General features: G+C 39.4%; 1 protein-coding gene across 1 annotated transcript in view; it reads right to left on the bottom strand.

Annotated features, from left to right (window-relative positions):
• tesk2 (testis associated actin remodelling kinase 2) overlaps window positions 1-15,517 on the bottom strand; it is a 38,228-nt gene extending 22,711 nt beyond the window's left edge. Inside the window, exons 1-4 of the mRNA XM_074652093.1 lie at window positions 15,078-15,517; window positions 11,114-11,551; window positions 9,594-9,713; window positions 3,029-3,150 (exon numbers count right to left, since the gene is read on the bottom strand). Coding sequence (XP_074508194.1) covers window positions 3,029-3,150; window positions 9,594-9,713; window positions 11,114-11,236 — 365 coding nt within the window. The 5' untranslated portion in view covers window positions 11,237-11,551; window positions 15,078-15,517. The remainder of the gene's footprint in view (window positions 1-3,028; window positions 3,151-9,593; window positions 9,714-11,113; window positions 11,552-15,077) is intronic.

Here is a 15,517-nt window from a genome sequence, read left to right as displayed (position 1 = left end):
AATGTCAAAACGAAACACTTGCATGACCTTCTCTGATGTGAGTAAACAGAGAAAGCAGGAAGAATAGCTGAGAAAAGATTAAGATACCAGCAGGCAAGACCAGACAAGTGATAACGAGACTGTCTGTTAACAGGGGGATAATAACAGCTCAGTTGTTTCACCTGCATTCCATCCATTTCTCCCTCTACAAAGCCCATCACTTTATACATTCTTAATAAACACAAGCAGAATCTTCTAGACTGCTTATCTGCTTGTGTGTGTGTGTTTCTCCATCACTCTGACACACTGGATGTGTTGTTGCTTCCTGACAATGCATTTTTTTGTGCGTTTTTAAGCCCAAGAGGTTGGAAAACATCCTTAAAGGGTCCATGCACCCCTTCAACTAAAAGTGAAACAATGTGTGTGTGTGTGCAGAGCAACATATGAACCAACTTTGTTCACGAGCAGCGCTGAAGGCCTCGTAATTCTGAAAGGCAATGAAAAGGTCAAATTTGTGGGTCCTTGTTGGGTTTTAGCTAACAATGAGGCCCTCAGTGTCTGCTCGTTAACACACAGACACACTCACACAATCCACACGGCTCAACAAAGATGGCATTGTAAAAGATACTGCATGTGTGTATGCACACACACACACACACATATGCATGTATGTGCACGTTCATAAACACACACTCTCCCACCCAGGGGCCCAGAGCAGAATGTGAACTTTACAGAAAGTGTTTACTATAAAAACCGCGAACAACAATACTATTCTGGGGTATTGTAGTCATCCGAATTCTCGTAAAGTTTTATTTAGTCTAGTGACTTATCCTTTTCCTGTCATAAACGCAAGGCAAGGCACGTTTATTTGTATAGCACCTTTTAAATACAGAGGCAGTTCAAAGTGCTTTACAGAAGGGGAATAAGTGCATTAGAACAACATTTAAAAACACAATAAAAAGGGTAAATATATGAATAAAATACAATACAATAAGTTTCCCTAAATTCAATAAAGAACATAAAATGCAGTAGAGACACTAAACTAAACTAAAGCCACAGGAGATCTGGGGAATTTTTCATTTACATTTGAGAGTGGCTAAAGTTGGGGTGCCTTTAAGATCATCAGGAAGCTGGTTCCTTCTGTGCGTAGATTGTTTGTTTGTTTGGTTCTGACTCAACACACTACTAGCTAACTGCTTCCTAAAGATCTAAGACACCTACATGGTTTATATTTCTCAATCATGTCGGAAATATATTTCGTTCTAAGGCTGGTAACTGATTAAAACTATTCAATAATTAACTAGTAGCCAGTGTAAAGAATTAAGAACAGGGGTAATGTGCTCAGTTCTTGTAAAAAGTAATAAAATGACAGGGAGAGGATTTTACATTCACACCAGACCAATAACACAAAGGACAATTTAAGACAAGAGTCTTAAATTAGAGAGACCAAAAAGGTCCTTCACATTCAATGCATGTGCATGTTACTGCTGTCAAAAGGCTTGTTCATACTGTTATGCATTCTGGAAAACACTATTTAAATTGCATTTAAAGCTTACAATATCAGAAGCTCAATTACTTAATGCATGCAAGTGTTGTTTACCTCATATAATAGTCACAGCTTCCCAAAAATAGATTAAATACACACTGTTTATGTTTTCTAGAGAGGACAGACTTAGCCTATATGATGGACGCATGAAGGGATGGACTGAGAGTAATCCTCTGCAACGTTGAAATCCATTTTCTATTTACAATATATGCACTGAGGTGTACCAGCCTATTAGATTCGACCTTATCAACCCCTATTTTTCACCCCTATTCTTTATTTCTTTCTTTATTATTTTTAATTTTCTTTTTTTTTATTTAATTGTATTAATTTTATTTGCGGGTGGGGGTGGATTTTGTTCAGGTGTTCTGTATTTTTGTGCATTTGTGTATTGATATATACAGTACATATACTGGTATGTGTATTTGTCTTTGTACATCTGTGTTAAGTTGTTAAAATCAATAAAGATATAAAATACACAATGTTGCATCTTCCACTAGTTTAGGTTTTGTCGTATTTTGAGTGCCTGTGCTTTGGGGTGTAGAAGCTGTATCGGCTGTATGCACTGCATGAAGTCCCACCTCTGCATTATTGTGACTGGTCAACTCACAAAAATACTCTACAAACTGTCTAAAAAGTCGTCACTTCAGGACCACAGAGTCAGGCGTGAGGGGCTTACACAATATCATGCTCTGCCCATTTAGTCCGGCCAATCATTGACTGGAAATCTCTAAAAAATTAACCTGATTGTTCATAGCCTTGTCCTGTTCCCTTGTGACAGAAAGGGTCCTCCTTGCTTTTTGCCTGTAGGCAGCTGCTGCAGCTCTAACAGGAGCTGGCAGTTCAGAAGATCCATTGTTAATAGGCTCTGTGTTTGACACAGTTTCTAGCTAACCCCAAAGGAAACAGGTCACAACCACAGACTCATGATGAGCAAGTGAGAGAAGAGAGACGCAGAGATAGAGGCAGACACTAATATAATATATGTGTAATGACCAAAAGTGGCAGGTGTTATAAGAAATGACTAATACAATGCGTAACGTAATTTGTGCGGAAAAATTTACTCATAATTTATTATTAGTTATTGAGTGACATAAACTCTTAAGCCTTAAAGTAAACCTACTGTGAATTCATCAAAGCATGCTCATTCCAAATTATTACCAGCATCTTACTGTTGAATCTGTTGCAATGAACTGACACACAGCAGGCCATTTGGATTACACTTTTAAACAATAATCACTTTTTTACACCGGGGCCAATCACGTTTTACAAAGTAGCTGATGTATTGTGATAATGCAATAATCAAGTAGAACAACAAAAAGGGAAATAATCACATTATGTTTGCTTGCTTTGTTTTAAAAGATACATTAATGTGGCTTTTAAGTTGGTTTCTGATGGTTTGTCCCCATAGAATGAGCTTGAAATTAATAATTTTTTAAATCCATCTGCACATTTTTAGTAACACCCTTTGCATATAATAAGTTAGTGAATTATTCGATTACCAACCTGAGTATGAATGGATGGGAAAGCCGGTTCATTAGCTGGACCTCTCTCAACATATTAGCTCTGTTGCTGCTGAGCTTGTTCATCTTCAGAGCCATAACTTGGTCTGAAGCTCGATGACGTACCTGCAAAACAGTCAAATGATGGCACATTTCAACGCGTTGCAAATACACTCAAGTACAACTAAACATAGGCTAACATACAGTAGGTGACTGCAAACACTGGGATTAAATAACCCTTTAAATGAACACATCATTTTTAATCATTTTAATCTTGGGTCACTAATGGTAGGCCTTGAACAGCTTGAAACTCTTGGATATTGGTAAAAATATATATATATTTGCCTCATGCAGCAAAAAAACAGAGGAAGCAGAAAAGGAAGGCAGCTCATAAAAGGGAACTGAAATGAGGTCAGCCACTGCTGTCCAGCCTTGACAAAGTAGATGTGTCAATCCAGAGCTGCACAATCAATTTTGTATTATTGTGCATCGATATTTTAGTTTCCATCTAATTGTTAGATGGTGGCAGCGTCACCATCCATCCATCTATCGATGCATCCATCCATCCATGCGTGGCTGGAGCCTATCCCAGCATGCCTTGGGTGGAAGGCAAGCAAACACTGTAGACAGGTCACGGCATGAAGATAACAACAAAAGCGCTTCCTGCTGAAGTTTAAAACAGTACACATGTGGCTACAACAAGAGAAGTAAAATAGTTCTGTTTCTCAAATCTTCAGAGACTATTAATATCACTGAATTATAATTGTGATCACAGTTTATTACAAAAAAAAGATATATGTAAACATTGCTTGGTTGCAGTAACTTCCAAGTATCGACCAGTTCTATGAACAGAAGGTGATATGTTGGTAATGGGTTTCAAGATTGAGCCTTAAAAGACAAAACCAACAAAAAAAATGAGGCTAAATTACATTAAAACAAAACTAACGTGTCTTAATGATAGTGTACATCCCTCTTGACTAAGAACAAGCAGTGTCATGTGTTCGAGAGTTCATTTTAAATTCAAGGATACAAATTTGGAGTAATTCCAGCAATGGAAGTAATTCCATTTGCTTCCTAAAAATAACTGCAGTCCATTTAATAAAGAGAAAAAGCCTCTGAAAGAGCACTAAACACATTTAATCTCTCTAATGAAGCAAACACAAATGAGTTTCTTTTGCTGCTATAAATGTTGGTTACTAATAAAGACAGGAAGCCCCCATGTCGCATGTCTATTCATTGCCCCTATCACTTCACAGCTATTTAAATAGTAAAGTGCCCTTCACACCGCAGGTTTCAGCGACACCACAACGCAGTGCATTAATTACCAAGAATTTGGTTTCTTTTGAATACACTCATATGCATGCAAATAGGAAATATCAAACTGCAAACCGCAGAAGGCAGCACATCAAATGAGTCAGGAGCTGCTGCAGACACTTGCTAACTCACTTCCTGACCTCAGAAACATAACCAGACCATGATGCAGGTTTTAATATAGTAGTCTGAAAGACTAAACTGTGTCTACAGGTAGAAAGTCTTCAGCAACAAAGAGCCTATTCAAACATTATCGAGAGCTCAATAGAAAGCATCACACATACATGCAAAACAGAGCTGCTTACTGTCACTGAACAGGTATAGCATGGTCACATCTATGCTGCTGCACGTTTGACATTATACATCAACACCTGGACTATTTTAAACCACACCGGACATGATGTATGAAATGGGGAGGTGTCAGGGCTGCTAATGTGCTAATGTTTAGTTGTGGAAAACAAAAATTATGATATATGATTAGACATGATTTATTATGTATCCTTCAACAAAAAATGGTGGAACATAATTCAGATAGCCCACATTTTTCTGGGGTAATTATTGCTCTCTCAGAGGACAGCAAATCAGGCAAGGAAAATCTTTTTATCTATGGAAATACGTTACCAGAGATCAGTGGTGGAAGAAGTACGCCTTTAACAAATATTGCGCCTACTGCGATTTGAAAGTTGCAGGAGGCCATATTGCGATTTTGATAAAATTTCAATTAATTGTGCAACCATACTGTCAGAGAAATGTAGTTAAAAGTACAATATTTGCATCTGAGATGTAGGGAAGTAGAAGTATAACGTTGCATGTACAAATACATTGAATTTGCAGTACTTAGTAAATGTACCTAATAGTTACATTCCAACGCTGCTAGAGAGACTGTAAGTCCTATTCAATACAACAGTTAGCAGCTTTATATCATCTTCTAACAGTGACTCTCTTCCATCATCACAGCCACGGTACACTGGTGACACAATGGATGGGCAGTATCACTTACTTACAGCAGGAAAGGGAATGGACAGATGGGACAATATGGATTATATAGGGGGGAATAGCAATGAAAGTCAATGGACAAAACTGTCGGTAATGTCCATTTCTGTATGTGGAGACATCTCTGCGTAATGCAAAGTTATCAACATTATCTATACATAGCAGAACAAGCATAACGGATCATGGAATTTGATTCAGATTATGGGAGTTTTCTCTGTGCATGCTCCTCTCTCTCTCTTTGTCTCATACATACAGACACAAAAATCGCTCTGTTCAAGTTCAAAGGAAGGGGCCTGGCTATAAGAGCCGACAGTCTCCACCGCAGGACAGCAGAAACAACAGATGGCCACTCCTCCGAAGGCCTCCTCCCCCACATCCGTCTATCCTCCTCCGACCCCCCATTCCTCACTCTTCACATCCCCCCATCATGCATGTATTCCTGATCCCCCTCGTTCTCCTCCTCGCTGTGGCCTCCAACAAACAAGTCGTCCCTAATCCTCATCTTCCCCACTACCAACTTCTTCTTTCTGCTCTATGGTCTTTGCATGCTCATTTCTCTACTATCTCCTCTTTTCACCACTGCACATTTCTGGAAAACATACCCTCAGTGTCCTTCAAACCCTTTTCTCCCTTTTCTCCTCCTCCCCCAAAATCCAAGTTCTAGAAAACCTCTAAATCATCTTCTTCTCCACAACTGTACTCCATAAACTCCAAAAACTTCTTTTCAACCCCCATTTTTCATCCCCTTCAATAATCATAGTCACCCCAGCTCGCTCCGACATCAGAGGCTTTCTCCCCTCCGGTTCCTCCTCCTCTTAGCCTCAACCTCTGTCACCATTAATTTCACCGCCTTTTTGTTCCCGTCTCTGTCTGTCATCCTCCTTGATTTTAAGCTTTTCATCATTCTGCTCCATTTCCTCTCCTCTCTCTGTTTACCTATGCATTCCTCTCTCTCTCTGAGTAAAAAAGTATGAACAGATATTTCCATTACTCAACTAGAGGCTAAGGTGGCACACGGGACGCATCGTCCACGAAAATGTGTTGTTTCCTTGAGTCTTGAGTCTAATTTGATTTAGGTGATCAAAATAGGCACTTAGGTGGTCCATCCTAGATTTAGATTAAGAAAAATACAGACAGGTTCAAAACTGCTTCTTTTGAGTTACAGCTATTTTCCCTCACTTATGTTTTAAATCAATAAATACTGACTATGAGCCATTACAGAGTCATGATCCAACTATTAGCCAACATTTTCCTAAATAATAGAGCTGCACGGTGCACACAAAGTTTTACACAGGTCAAGATATGCTAGACAATCTTCCTCTCCTAACAATAAGTGGTTGGATTTTTTAAGTTTAATAAAGTGTCTTGCAGTGTTGTAGTGCTCGAGATCGGTCTTGGTCTCAAGACCACTTTTTGAAGGTCTCTTCTCAGAATCTACTGTGTCTGTGAATTGTCTTGTTTATTTTTTAACAACATTACTGTGATTGGATGTAAAACTTCCTGCTTCAAATGCAACCAATAACTTGACCCATTTCTAACTTGAAAAGCTTTTCACTGTTAACGGAGATGTCAGCCAAATCTTTGGTTATAAAATCTGGCAACCTAAACACACAGCAATACTGGGATTGGCACTGGTCTAGTCTTGGACTTGACTTGGTCTCGGTTTAGGTGGTCTTGACTACAATGCAGGTGTCTTGTAGAGTGTATTTATAAAAGGTATAGAGTAATGGTTTATAGTCTTATAGTGTTTTATATAATCTATATAATATCTATGGAGAGAGGAGGGTCAGAATGTAAATGGTGTGGCACAAAGTTGTGGACAATATTTGGACAGCTACTCTTCACCAGAGCACCAACAAGAAATATTCAGGTTGAAATGCAGTTTTAAAACAGCAGCACAATAGCAAAGTGACCCCTGTTTAATCCAAAGCGGCCATACTTGTTTCACTTACTGATACATGCTGGGTATTGTTAATTGAAACAGGCTGTTGTTTATTTGTGGCGCTCTGTGGTTCACTCACTCGCAGCGCTGTGCGTTATGAATAAGCTCCAGTGTTTACACAGGGCTACAATGGGGTGTTTCTGACAGCTGGCATACCCAGAGCCCAATGGATTACAATAAACAAATGACTTAATATTGTAGGATTAATATGGCTGATAAAAATCTATGAAAATGTGCCATGATTTGATCCAATCGGCCTGGGCCATCCCAACACTCAAATAGCACCAATAGCTGTCAGACGCTAGGGCTGCAACTCATGATTATTTTCATTAATGATTAATCTGCCGATTATTTTCTAGATTAATCAATTAATCATTTGGTCTATAAAATGTCCCAGTGTCCAAGGTCATGTCTTTAAATTAGGGCTGTCAATTGATTAAATTGTTTAATAATGATTAATCACATAATTGTCCATGATTAATTGCCATTAATCACAAAATAATCACACATTTGTAATCTGTTCAAAATGCACCTTAAAGGGAGATTTGTCAAATATTTAATACTCTAATCAACATGGGAGTGGGCAAATATGCTGCTTTATGCAAATTAATGTATATATGTATTACTGGAAATCATTAATAACACAAACCAATGACAAATATTGTCCAGAAACCCTCACAGGTACTGCATTTAGCACAAACAAACTCAGTGTGTCAGTGTGCTGTATTGACTATGACTTGCCCCAGACTGCATGTGATTATCATAAAGTGGGCATGTCTGTAAAGGGGAGACTCGTCGGTGCCCATAGACCCCATTTTCATCCACATATCTTAAGGTCAGAGGTCAAGGGACCCCTTTGAAAATGGCCATGACAATTTTTCCTCGCCAAACATTAGCATAAGTTTGGAGCGTTATTTAACCTCTTTTGCAACAAGCTTCTTTTCTAGTTTCATATGCCAGTATCTTAGCTTTAAAGCTGAGCCCGCTACAACCACCAAAAGATCAATTGCGTTAATGCGTTAAAACGATTTTGCTTTAACGTAAAAGTGCATTTTCTGTCATTTTTGCATGAAAAATTACTTTATCAATTAATCGATCATCAAAATAGTTGGCGATTATTTTTCAGTGATTAGTTGACTACTTGTTGAAGCTCTATCAGACACCATCAACAGTATAATCAATCAGCCCAACCCCAAGATGTAGCCTGACACAGAGACACAATGGAAACTGAATTTCAAACCAGTACATCAATCCATAAGAGATCTACTGTTACATAGCGGATGGCTTATCGTTGTGTGCTGAGACCATATTGAAATTGACACATACAATAGTGACAAGAAAAATAGAAGCTATTGTAAATTATAATGCAATCTGATACAGCAAATACTGTGAAATGAAACTGAGCCTGGCATAATGTCATCCAAAACCTTCTAGGCCATTATTTTAATTAACCAGATTATTTCCGGTCATGTATGAGAGACCACAACCCTTCCCCCATACTCGTCAACTTTATTCTGTGTTAACCCTTCACATAACAAGAGGTCAGTCTTGCAAGTACACAGTGGTGTGCATCCACAAGTCACAACAAACCAACTTAAAATCAAGTACTATCAGTCTATCTATGCAACTCAGCTCCTTTCCTTTCAAACTGCTTATCTAAACCAAACTGAGCCATGCCAACATTTCACTCAGTCACGGTGGCCGAACAAGACAAAATAAAAGAAATTAAATTGATCTGCTGATGCTTGTTCAAAGAGAGGCTTTACTTAACCTAACCGACCGAACTAATAACGCCAAACATGCTTGTGTGACTCCCATTCGCATGCCTGGGGGGGGGGAGGAAACGAAGTAACAGGGCTGACAACTCTGATGTCTTTGAAGTGATAGCAGTCTAACTTGACCTAGAACTGTCTGCAAAAGACTAGTGAGTGAAGACCAAGATAGCTCAGAAACAATCACCAAGCATATCAACTTGACACGATCAAATCAAATGGAAAATGACTTTTGGTTTAATGACATATAAATGTCATGCACAACAAGTTCCCTTTTATTTCGGTGACTGTTAATCCTGACCATTGCACAAACAGCACTAGCATGACTTTTGTCACGTAGCAGGAAAAATCAATCAATCCTGAGGTCAAATGTGTGATCTGTCTGGCCTATTATTAACCACCCATGGTGGGTGGGTGGATGGATGGAGGGAGGCGTGAATAGAAAATGAGATCGAAGAACAAAGGGATTGAAAGATAGAGTCGTGCAAGGAAAGGCAAAAAAACAGCCTGAGGAATCCAAGAAAAGAAAAGAGAAAATAATCTCCACCCACCTTGAAGACATCAGAGAAGAATCCGGATCCGATCCACTCACAGGTGAAGTCATCAAGGCGTGTTAGACAGGAGAAGGCACTGATGAGGGCTCTGTAGGATGATGGCCACACCCTGCCCCCCTGGAGAAGACAAGAACGGACTGGTAAAAACAGGTAAAGATCTTTATCTGATGGGCATGCTGGAGGACCGCTGCTGCAACTTGCTTGTGCAGGAAAATGAGCTAGAGGCAGAGAGATATTGTTGCCTTTAAGTGGAACAGGAACTAGAAGGCTAGAAACTATATATAAAGACTGATTGCACCAACATATTTTCTCAGTCCAGACAGACAGAAAGAGGCACACACCCTACTCTCTAGGCAACCCTGCAAACCTTTCAACCCTCAAAACATTCCAAGAACAGTGAGTTCTACTGTGGGTCTATATTAAAACAGAATATTTGAACTCAATCAATCAACATGTAACACTGTTGATTGATTGAGTTCAAATATTCTCATAGCATTTATTGAACAATTACTGTCTATAAGCATTGCTCATCTACGAAATAATTTACACAGAATAGCCAAAGAGACATTGGGGGGAAAAAAGTGTGAAATGGTTGATGGAGAGACATGGATGTTTTTAGTCAGTATGTTTTATTTGTATTTTAATTGTGCACACAACTGTGCCACTAATGTGCGTGGCATGTTAAACCTGTTTCATGCTTCTCGCGGTCAGCGCTGCGTGGACGGCGATATTGCACAATTGCGGCCTGGGCGTGGAAGGTCTGAGCGCCGAGCCGTGCACCTCCAACATTTTGTAACGATGCACAGACAGTGTGTATGACCAGACGTTCATGGGGACCGTCCGCACCACGCCAACCATAAGAAGCAAGAAACAGGTTTTATACAGTTGTGACAATCAAACAACAATCTTTATTAGAGCGATTGGCAACAACATTAACAATCCTTAAACCTCACATGGCTGATTTTATCTCCACAACAACTGACCCAGACTTGAACCAACTCAGTCCAACTTGATCTGATCAGCCCAAACCATATATATATATATATATATATATATATATACACACACACTTAGATACACATAGATCCTACTTCTCAGCATTTTTTATTTACACTGTGGTTATATATTGTATGTGTTTGATGCACATATTTGTACACATTTATTATGTGTCTCATTTCCTATTTGTATTACTTATTTATATTACTCTGCACATATTGTGTTGTATATTGTAACATTATGTACATAAATAAAATTTTAATTTCCCCCAAGGGATCAATAAAGTATTTCTGATTCTGATGATTTCTGATAATAGGCCCATAGACATGAATATTTTCTATATGTATCATCTACATTGATGTTTTTTTTTCCATGTTTCTCCATCCAAAACTATCAAGAAAGTGGAAACAATATAATAAATTATCAATACTTTTTCAAACTCTTAACCCTGTATACTATAACGTATTGCTCTGCACGTGTGAAATGCATCCTACTTATAAAAATAAAGAACAACGACTGACCTGTGAAGGCGCGCCCATGCCCATCTCGCAGGCCCCTACCCCTCCGATACCAGCTCTGTCCGCGTTGACACGTTCGGGTCGTGTCGGGAACCCAGCGATGGAGTTGCGTTTATTCCGGTCCATGGTGATGTGAAAGACGGTGATACCAGTAAGGGTAATATGGGCCTTTTTCTGTAATGTACCCACATGACAAGAGGACTAGATTGTTTTAATGGTGCCGAGGGTTCCACAGCGGCACAGGATTTACTCAGTTTGTGTCCTGAGAGAGAATATGTTACACACATAGACTTCAGTTTAAAATGTTGTTCAGGGCACCCCTGGTGACACACCCTGGCTGGATCCAAGATGTTTTCCACTAGTCCAGTTCCTCGCTGCTTGTAACTGGGGAGTCCACCAGGAGGAGAGGGTCTGACAGATGTATAGTGAGCCCCTGCAGACCTAGAGAGAGTAAAGAGAAAAATTAAAGTAGGCCGTGGTTTCATATTAAGAGGAGTAAAATGGTAGTGGGGTTTATTGTTCATAGATTCATAGTTATGTCTCAAAGGATACATATTTTTTGTGAATTCTAATGTCACAGAAAAGAGTTGAGGCATAATCCATTATGGTCAGATTCACAAATTCAACAAAAGCTGCCATGCTATTTTTTCTTGAGAATGTTTGCTATTTAATAGCAGCTGTAGCTGTAGACTGGGCCTTGCCTTAGGATGGATGAGACAAGCCACTATTGCTCAACAGGCCCAAATGTAATGGCTGTAATAAGGGCCGATTGTCCAATTATGGGAGATTAGCCAAGGAATAGCTCAGGTCCTGGACCTTTCTGCCATCCAAAACAAAATCAGCAGGGTACAAAGGGTAACAGGAAAGGAGCTCTGTGGCTCAAAGGCCTTTACACTCATAAACAATGTGGCTTTCTTTCATATCTAACTTTAAAGAACACTTTATTCCAGAGAAAGATCTCTTTGGTTGATAAAACATGTTGGGTCTGGTTGTGAATATTTTTGTCTAATACTTTGAAAGAAAAGTGGAGTAAAACTCAACATTGGTGAGTAACAGCGGATGTACACATTCATTTTGAGAAAAACTCTTTTTCTTGGCACCTGTAATGGATCAGCAGATTGACAGAAAATTAATTGGCAACTATTTTTATAATCAATTAATCATTGAAGTTATTTCTCAAGCAAACATGCAAAACGTTCCTTAGCTCCTTAAGTGTGAGGTTTTCTGCTTTTCTCTGATGTACATTATTGTAAATTGAATACTTGTGGGGTTTGGATTGTTAGTTGGACAAATAAAACAAGACTTCTGAAGATGTCACCTTGACATATAGGAAATTGTGATGGGTGTGTTTCAATAAAGTTGTATTGTCATCCACTTCAGTTGTGTTAAAGCAAGCTGACGTACAGTCACACTAAGGTGGGAATTTAACTTGCTTTTCAAATGCAATGACAGAAAGTAAACAATGACTAACCTTTCATTTGTGGTTGAACTATTCCTTTAAGTACCTGTGTACCACAATGACCTCATGCATATCATAAAAAAGTCATTGAGTTCAGACTATCGCTTTTACTACTACAAAGCCTACCATTGTGTACTCTGAGATTTCTGTCCCCAACACCTGCAGTATTAACACATTGTAGTCATAATATGTCAGGGGGAATCCGAAATTTACAGTGTATGTACTCAAGACATAACCGGGATTGTTCAGTAAAACGTATTCCAGTAAATGAGCAAATTTCAAAAGAAATATACTGAACCGGCCTACATTAAACCAAAGCAGAAACACAAAAGTGAATCTTGGGTCAACAAGAGGTCTCATATGATCAGATACTAAAAACAGCCTTGAGATGACACGGACAGATTCTGCCTTGGTCCGTTAGCATTACATCACAGACACTAGACTAGAGAGTTACTGTAGATCTACTGGACAACTTCTGACATCATTCTCTGTCCCAGCCACATCCTTAAAAGGCTTCTCATCCTCCACTTTCTTTTTTCCCTCCAATGACACCTCATTTTCTGTCTTGTTGAGAAATGGTACGGCAGAAATAAAAGTGCCAGTGCCAAGAAAAAATGCAAGCCACAAGTGCCAGGGCAAGGCAATTCTTTCTTATTTCAGAAGCTTTCCCATCAAAGAGCGAGAACAGAGACACACGTTTCATCTATATCGTTGTATCTGACTGGACGAGAATAGGTCAGCAAGTGAGATATAAATTCACCCTTGATTCAAAACAGCTAGCAGCAACAGAAAAGAGCTTGTGTACCCACACTCACCCACATCAGTGGAAAGAGTAGCCAATTCTGACTAAACACAAACTTCCTACGCTTACTAGAATTTCAGTCATGGCATGCAAATGATGCAAACAAATAAAAATGTTATTCTATGGGTAAAAATCTATCTTCTTTTGGGATGATCTTCCCTAAAGCAGTATACTGACCATGAAAAGGAATTTTACACCCACTTCTGCAGTGAACATTAAAAACAGTACCAGTCCATCAACAAACAGCCCCAACAGGCAAGATAACCCTAGCCACATACTAAAGAACAACCGTACACCATTAAAAAACAAGATCATATCACACAGTCCTGTAATATTGAGCAATATGATAATAACCCTCGATGAACTATGCTGCAGGAAATCTTCTTGATGCAAGTGATTAGAATAAAAATAGACAAGCTACCAGTGTACATTACTATATTTGTTTCTAAACTATACCCTGTTGCCTACATATCCAAAGGGCATGCATTTAAGACACCACAGCAAAGGGACTCTTCATGGAAAAGGGTGGAATTTTAAAAGCCGGCCTTTTTTTTTGGTCTGTAAAATGTGGCTTGCTTTGCTGCTACTCCAAAACAGATGGGACATCTCCAAAGCAGCCTCAGGCCAAATGCTTTAACAGTAGTTTGGAGGGGGGCTGAACACTATCCAGCTGTGTCATGGTGGATTACAGACTAATAGAAAATGTCAGCAATAAATCAAAACTTAAGTGATGTTGTAATGACAGGTTGCAGCAAGGGTTAAAGTGTCTCTGAAGGGCAAGAGGTATTGAATGGGCGTGTGTGTAGATGTGTGAGAGACAGTTATGTGCTCATGGAGAAAGACTGTGTCTAAGTCTGCATCACAAAAGAAGGAAAATCTAATACTAACATGAGAACATCTACTGAACATCTACTGATTGGACACAACCTGAGTCACCACAGGCAAGAGAGCATCTCCACTCACAGAGCACAGTTTCACAACAGCTTCTTCCCAGCTACAATAAGACTGGTGGCAAAGGACATTAAAGAGGGACACAAATACCCCACACCTCACCTCCATACCATTATAGGCTATTATAGGGTAGTTTAGATTATTTATTGACTACACTGAGGGCGTTTAAAATTGTAATAATTGATGTATTTATTGTGTTGAGTTGAATGTGCTACTTATTTTGTACTGTAATTACCTTGTGCCTCTTCTACCTTTTTTCTTTTCCAATGTACTTAAAGGTGCAAATGGCAAATAAAACTCTTGAATCTTGAATCTTGATCATTTCAGTAAACTGTTCATGAAATATTCTCAAAATAATGGTCTGTAATATTCAGACAGCTGAGAGGTCTCTCCCTTCACTAAAAGAGCAAATCTCTGTCAGGTATTTCAGCAAGGTCACATTCAACAGAAGTGAATAGAAAGCCTCTTACCGGACCACATCTATTGTATTGAACTGCAACGACATATGAGCCGCTGCATACCTGTCATTCTTCAAGGGTTTAAAGTAATGAACAAGTCCATGGGGGAGGAAAAAAACCTGCCCATTATCTGGATATTATAGACAGTTAATGAGTCAGGGCTGCCAAAACAGCTTTATACAATAAGTGATTGTATGTAGATGTGGTTAGAGGAAGAAGATCAACGCCAGACAGCACATGTAAACAAACCACAACAGCAACTGTCAGAGTTATCTTGTTAAAGTGTGGCTGACTTACCTGGTACAGTTTCACAGAGATGTTTGCAGGAACAGCTCCTTGGCTCCATGCCTTTGCTGGGTATCATCTTTAGAAAAGAGACAAGCGAAGACCCGCAACAGCAGAGTTGGTACCGCAGCTCCTGTGCGACTACAGCTAGCTTGATGTAGTTTGTCAACAAAACTGTAGCTAACCGAGGAGCTACCAAACATTAGCCTGAGAGCCACCAACACTCACACACACTAAACAGGAAGTTTTTCGTCGCCGACGGTTTTAAAAGTCCAAATTCCCCAAAAGGCTGAATGCTCAGAGTGAACTTGAAGTCTGCCTCCGTCGTCCTTGTTTCCACAAAAGAGCAAAGTACGGTGGTTGTTGCACCGCCCGGGATAATGTTTCAGATGATTGTTGCTGTTTGACAGCTCCGTCGACTCCTCGCTCTAACTCCCACTGGACCCGCCCAC

The sequence above is a fragment of the Sebastes fasciatus genome, chromosome 11 (assembly GCF_043250625.1).
Source record: "Sebastes fasciatus isolate fSebFas1 chromosome 11, fSebFas1.pri, whole genome shotgun sequence".
Taxonomy (NCBI): Eukaryota; Metazoa; Chordata; class Actinopteri; order Perciformes; family Sebastidae; genus Sebastes; species Sebastes fasciatus.
This window is presented reverse-complemented; position numbering and strand designations above follow the sequence as displayed.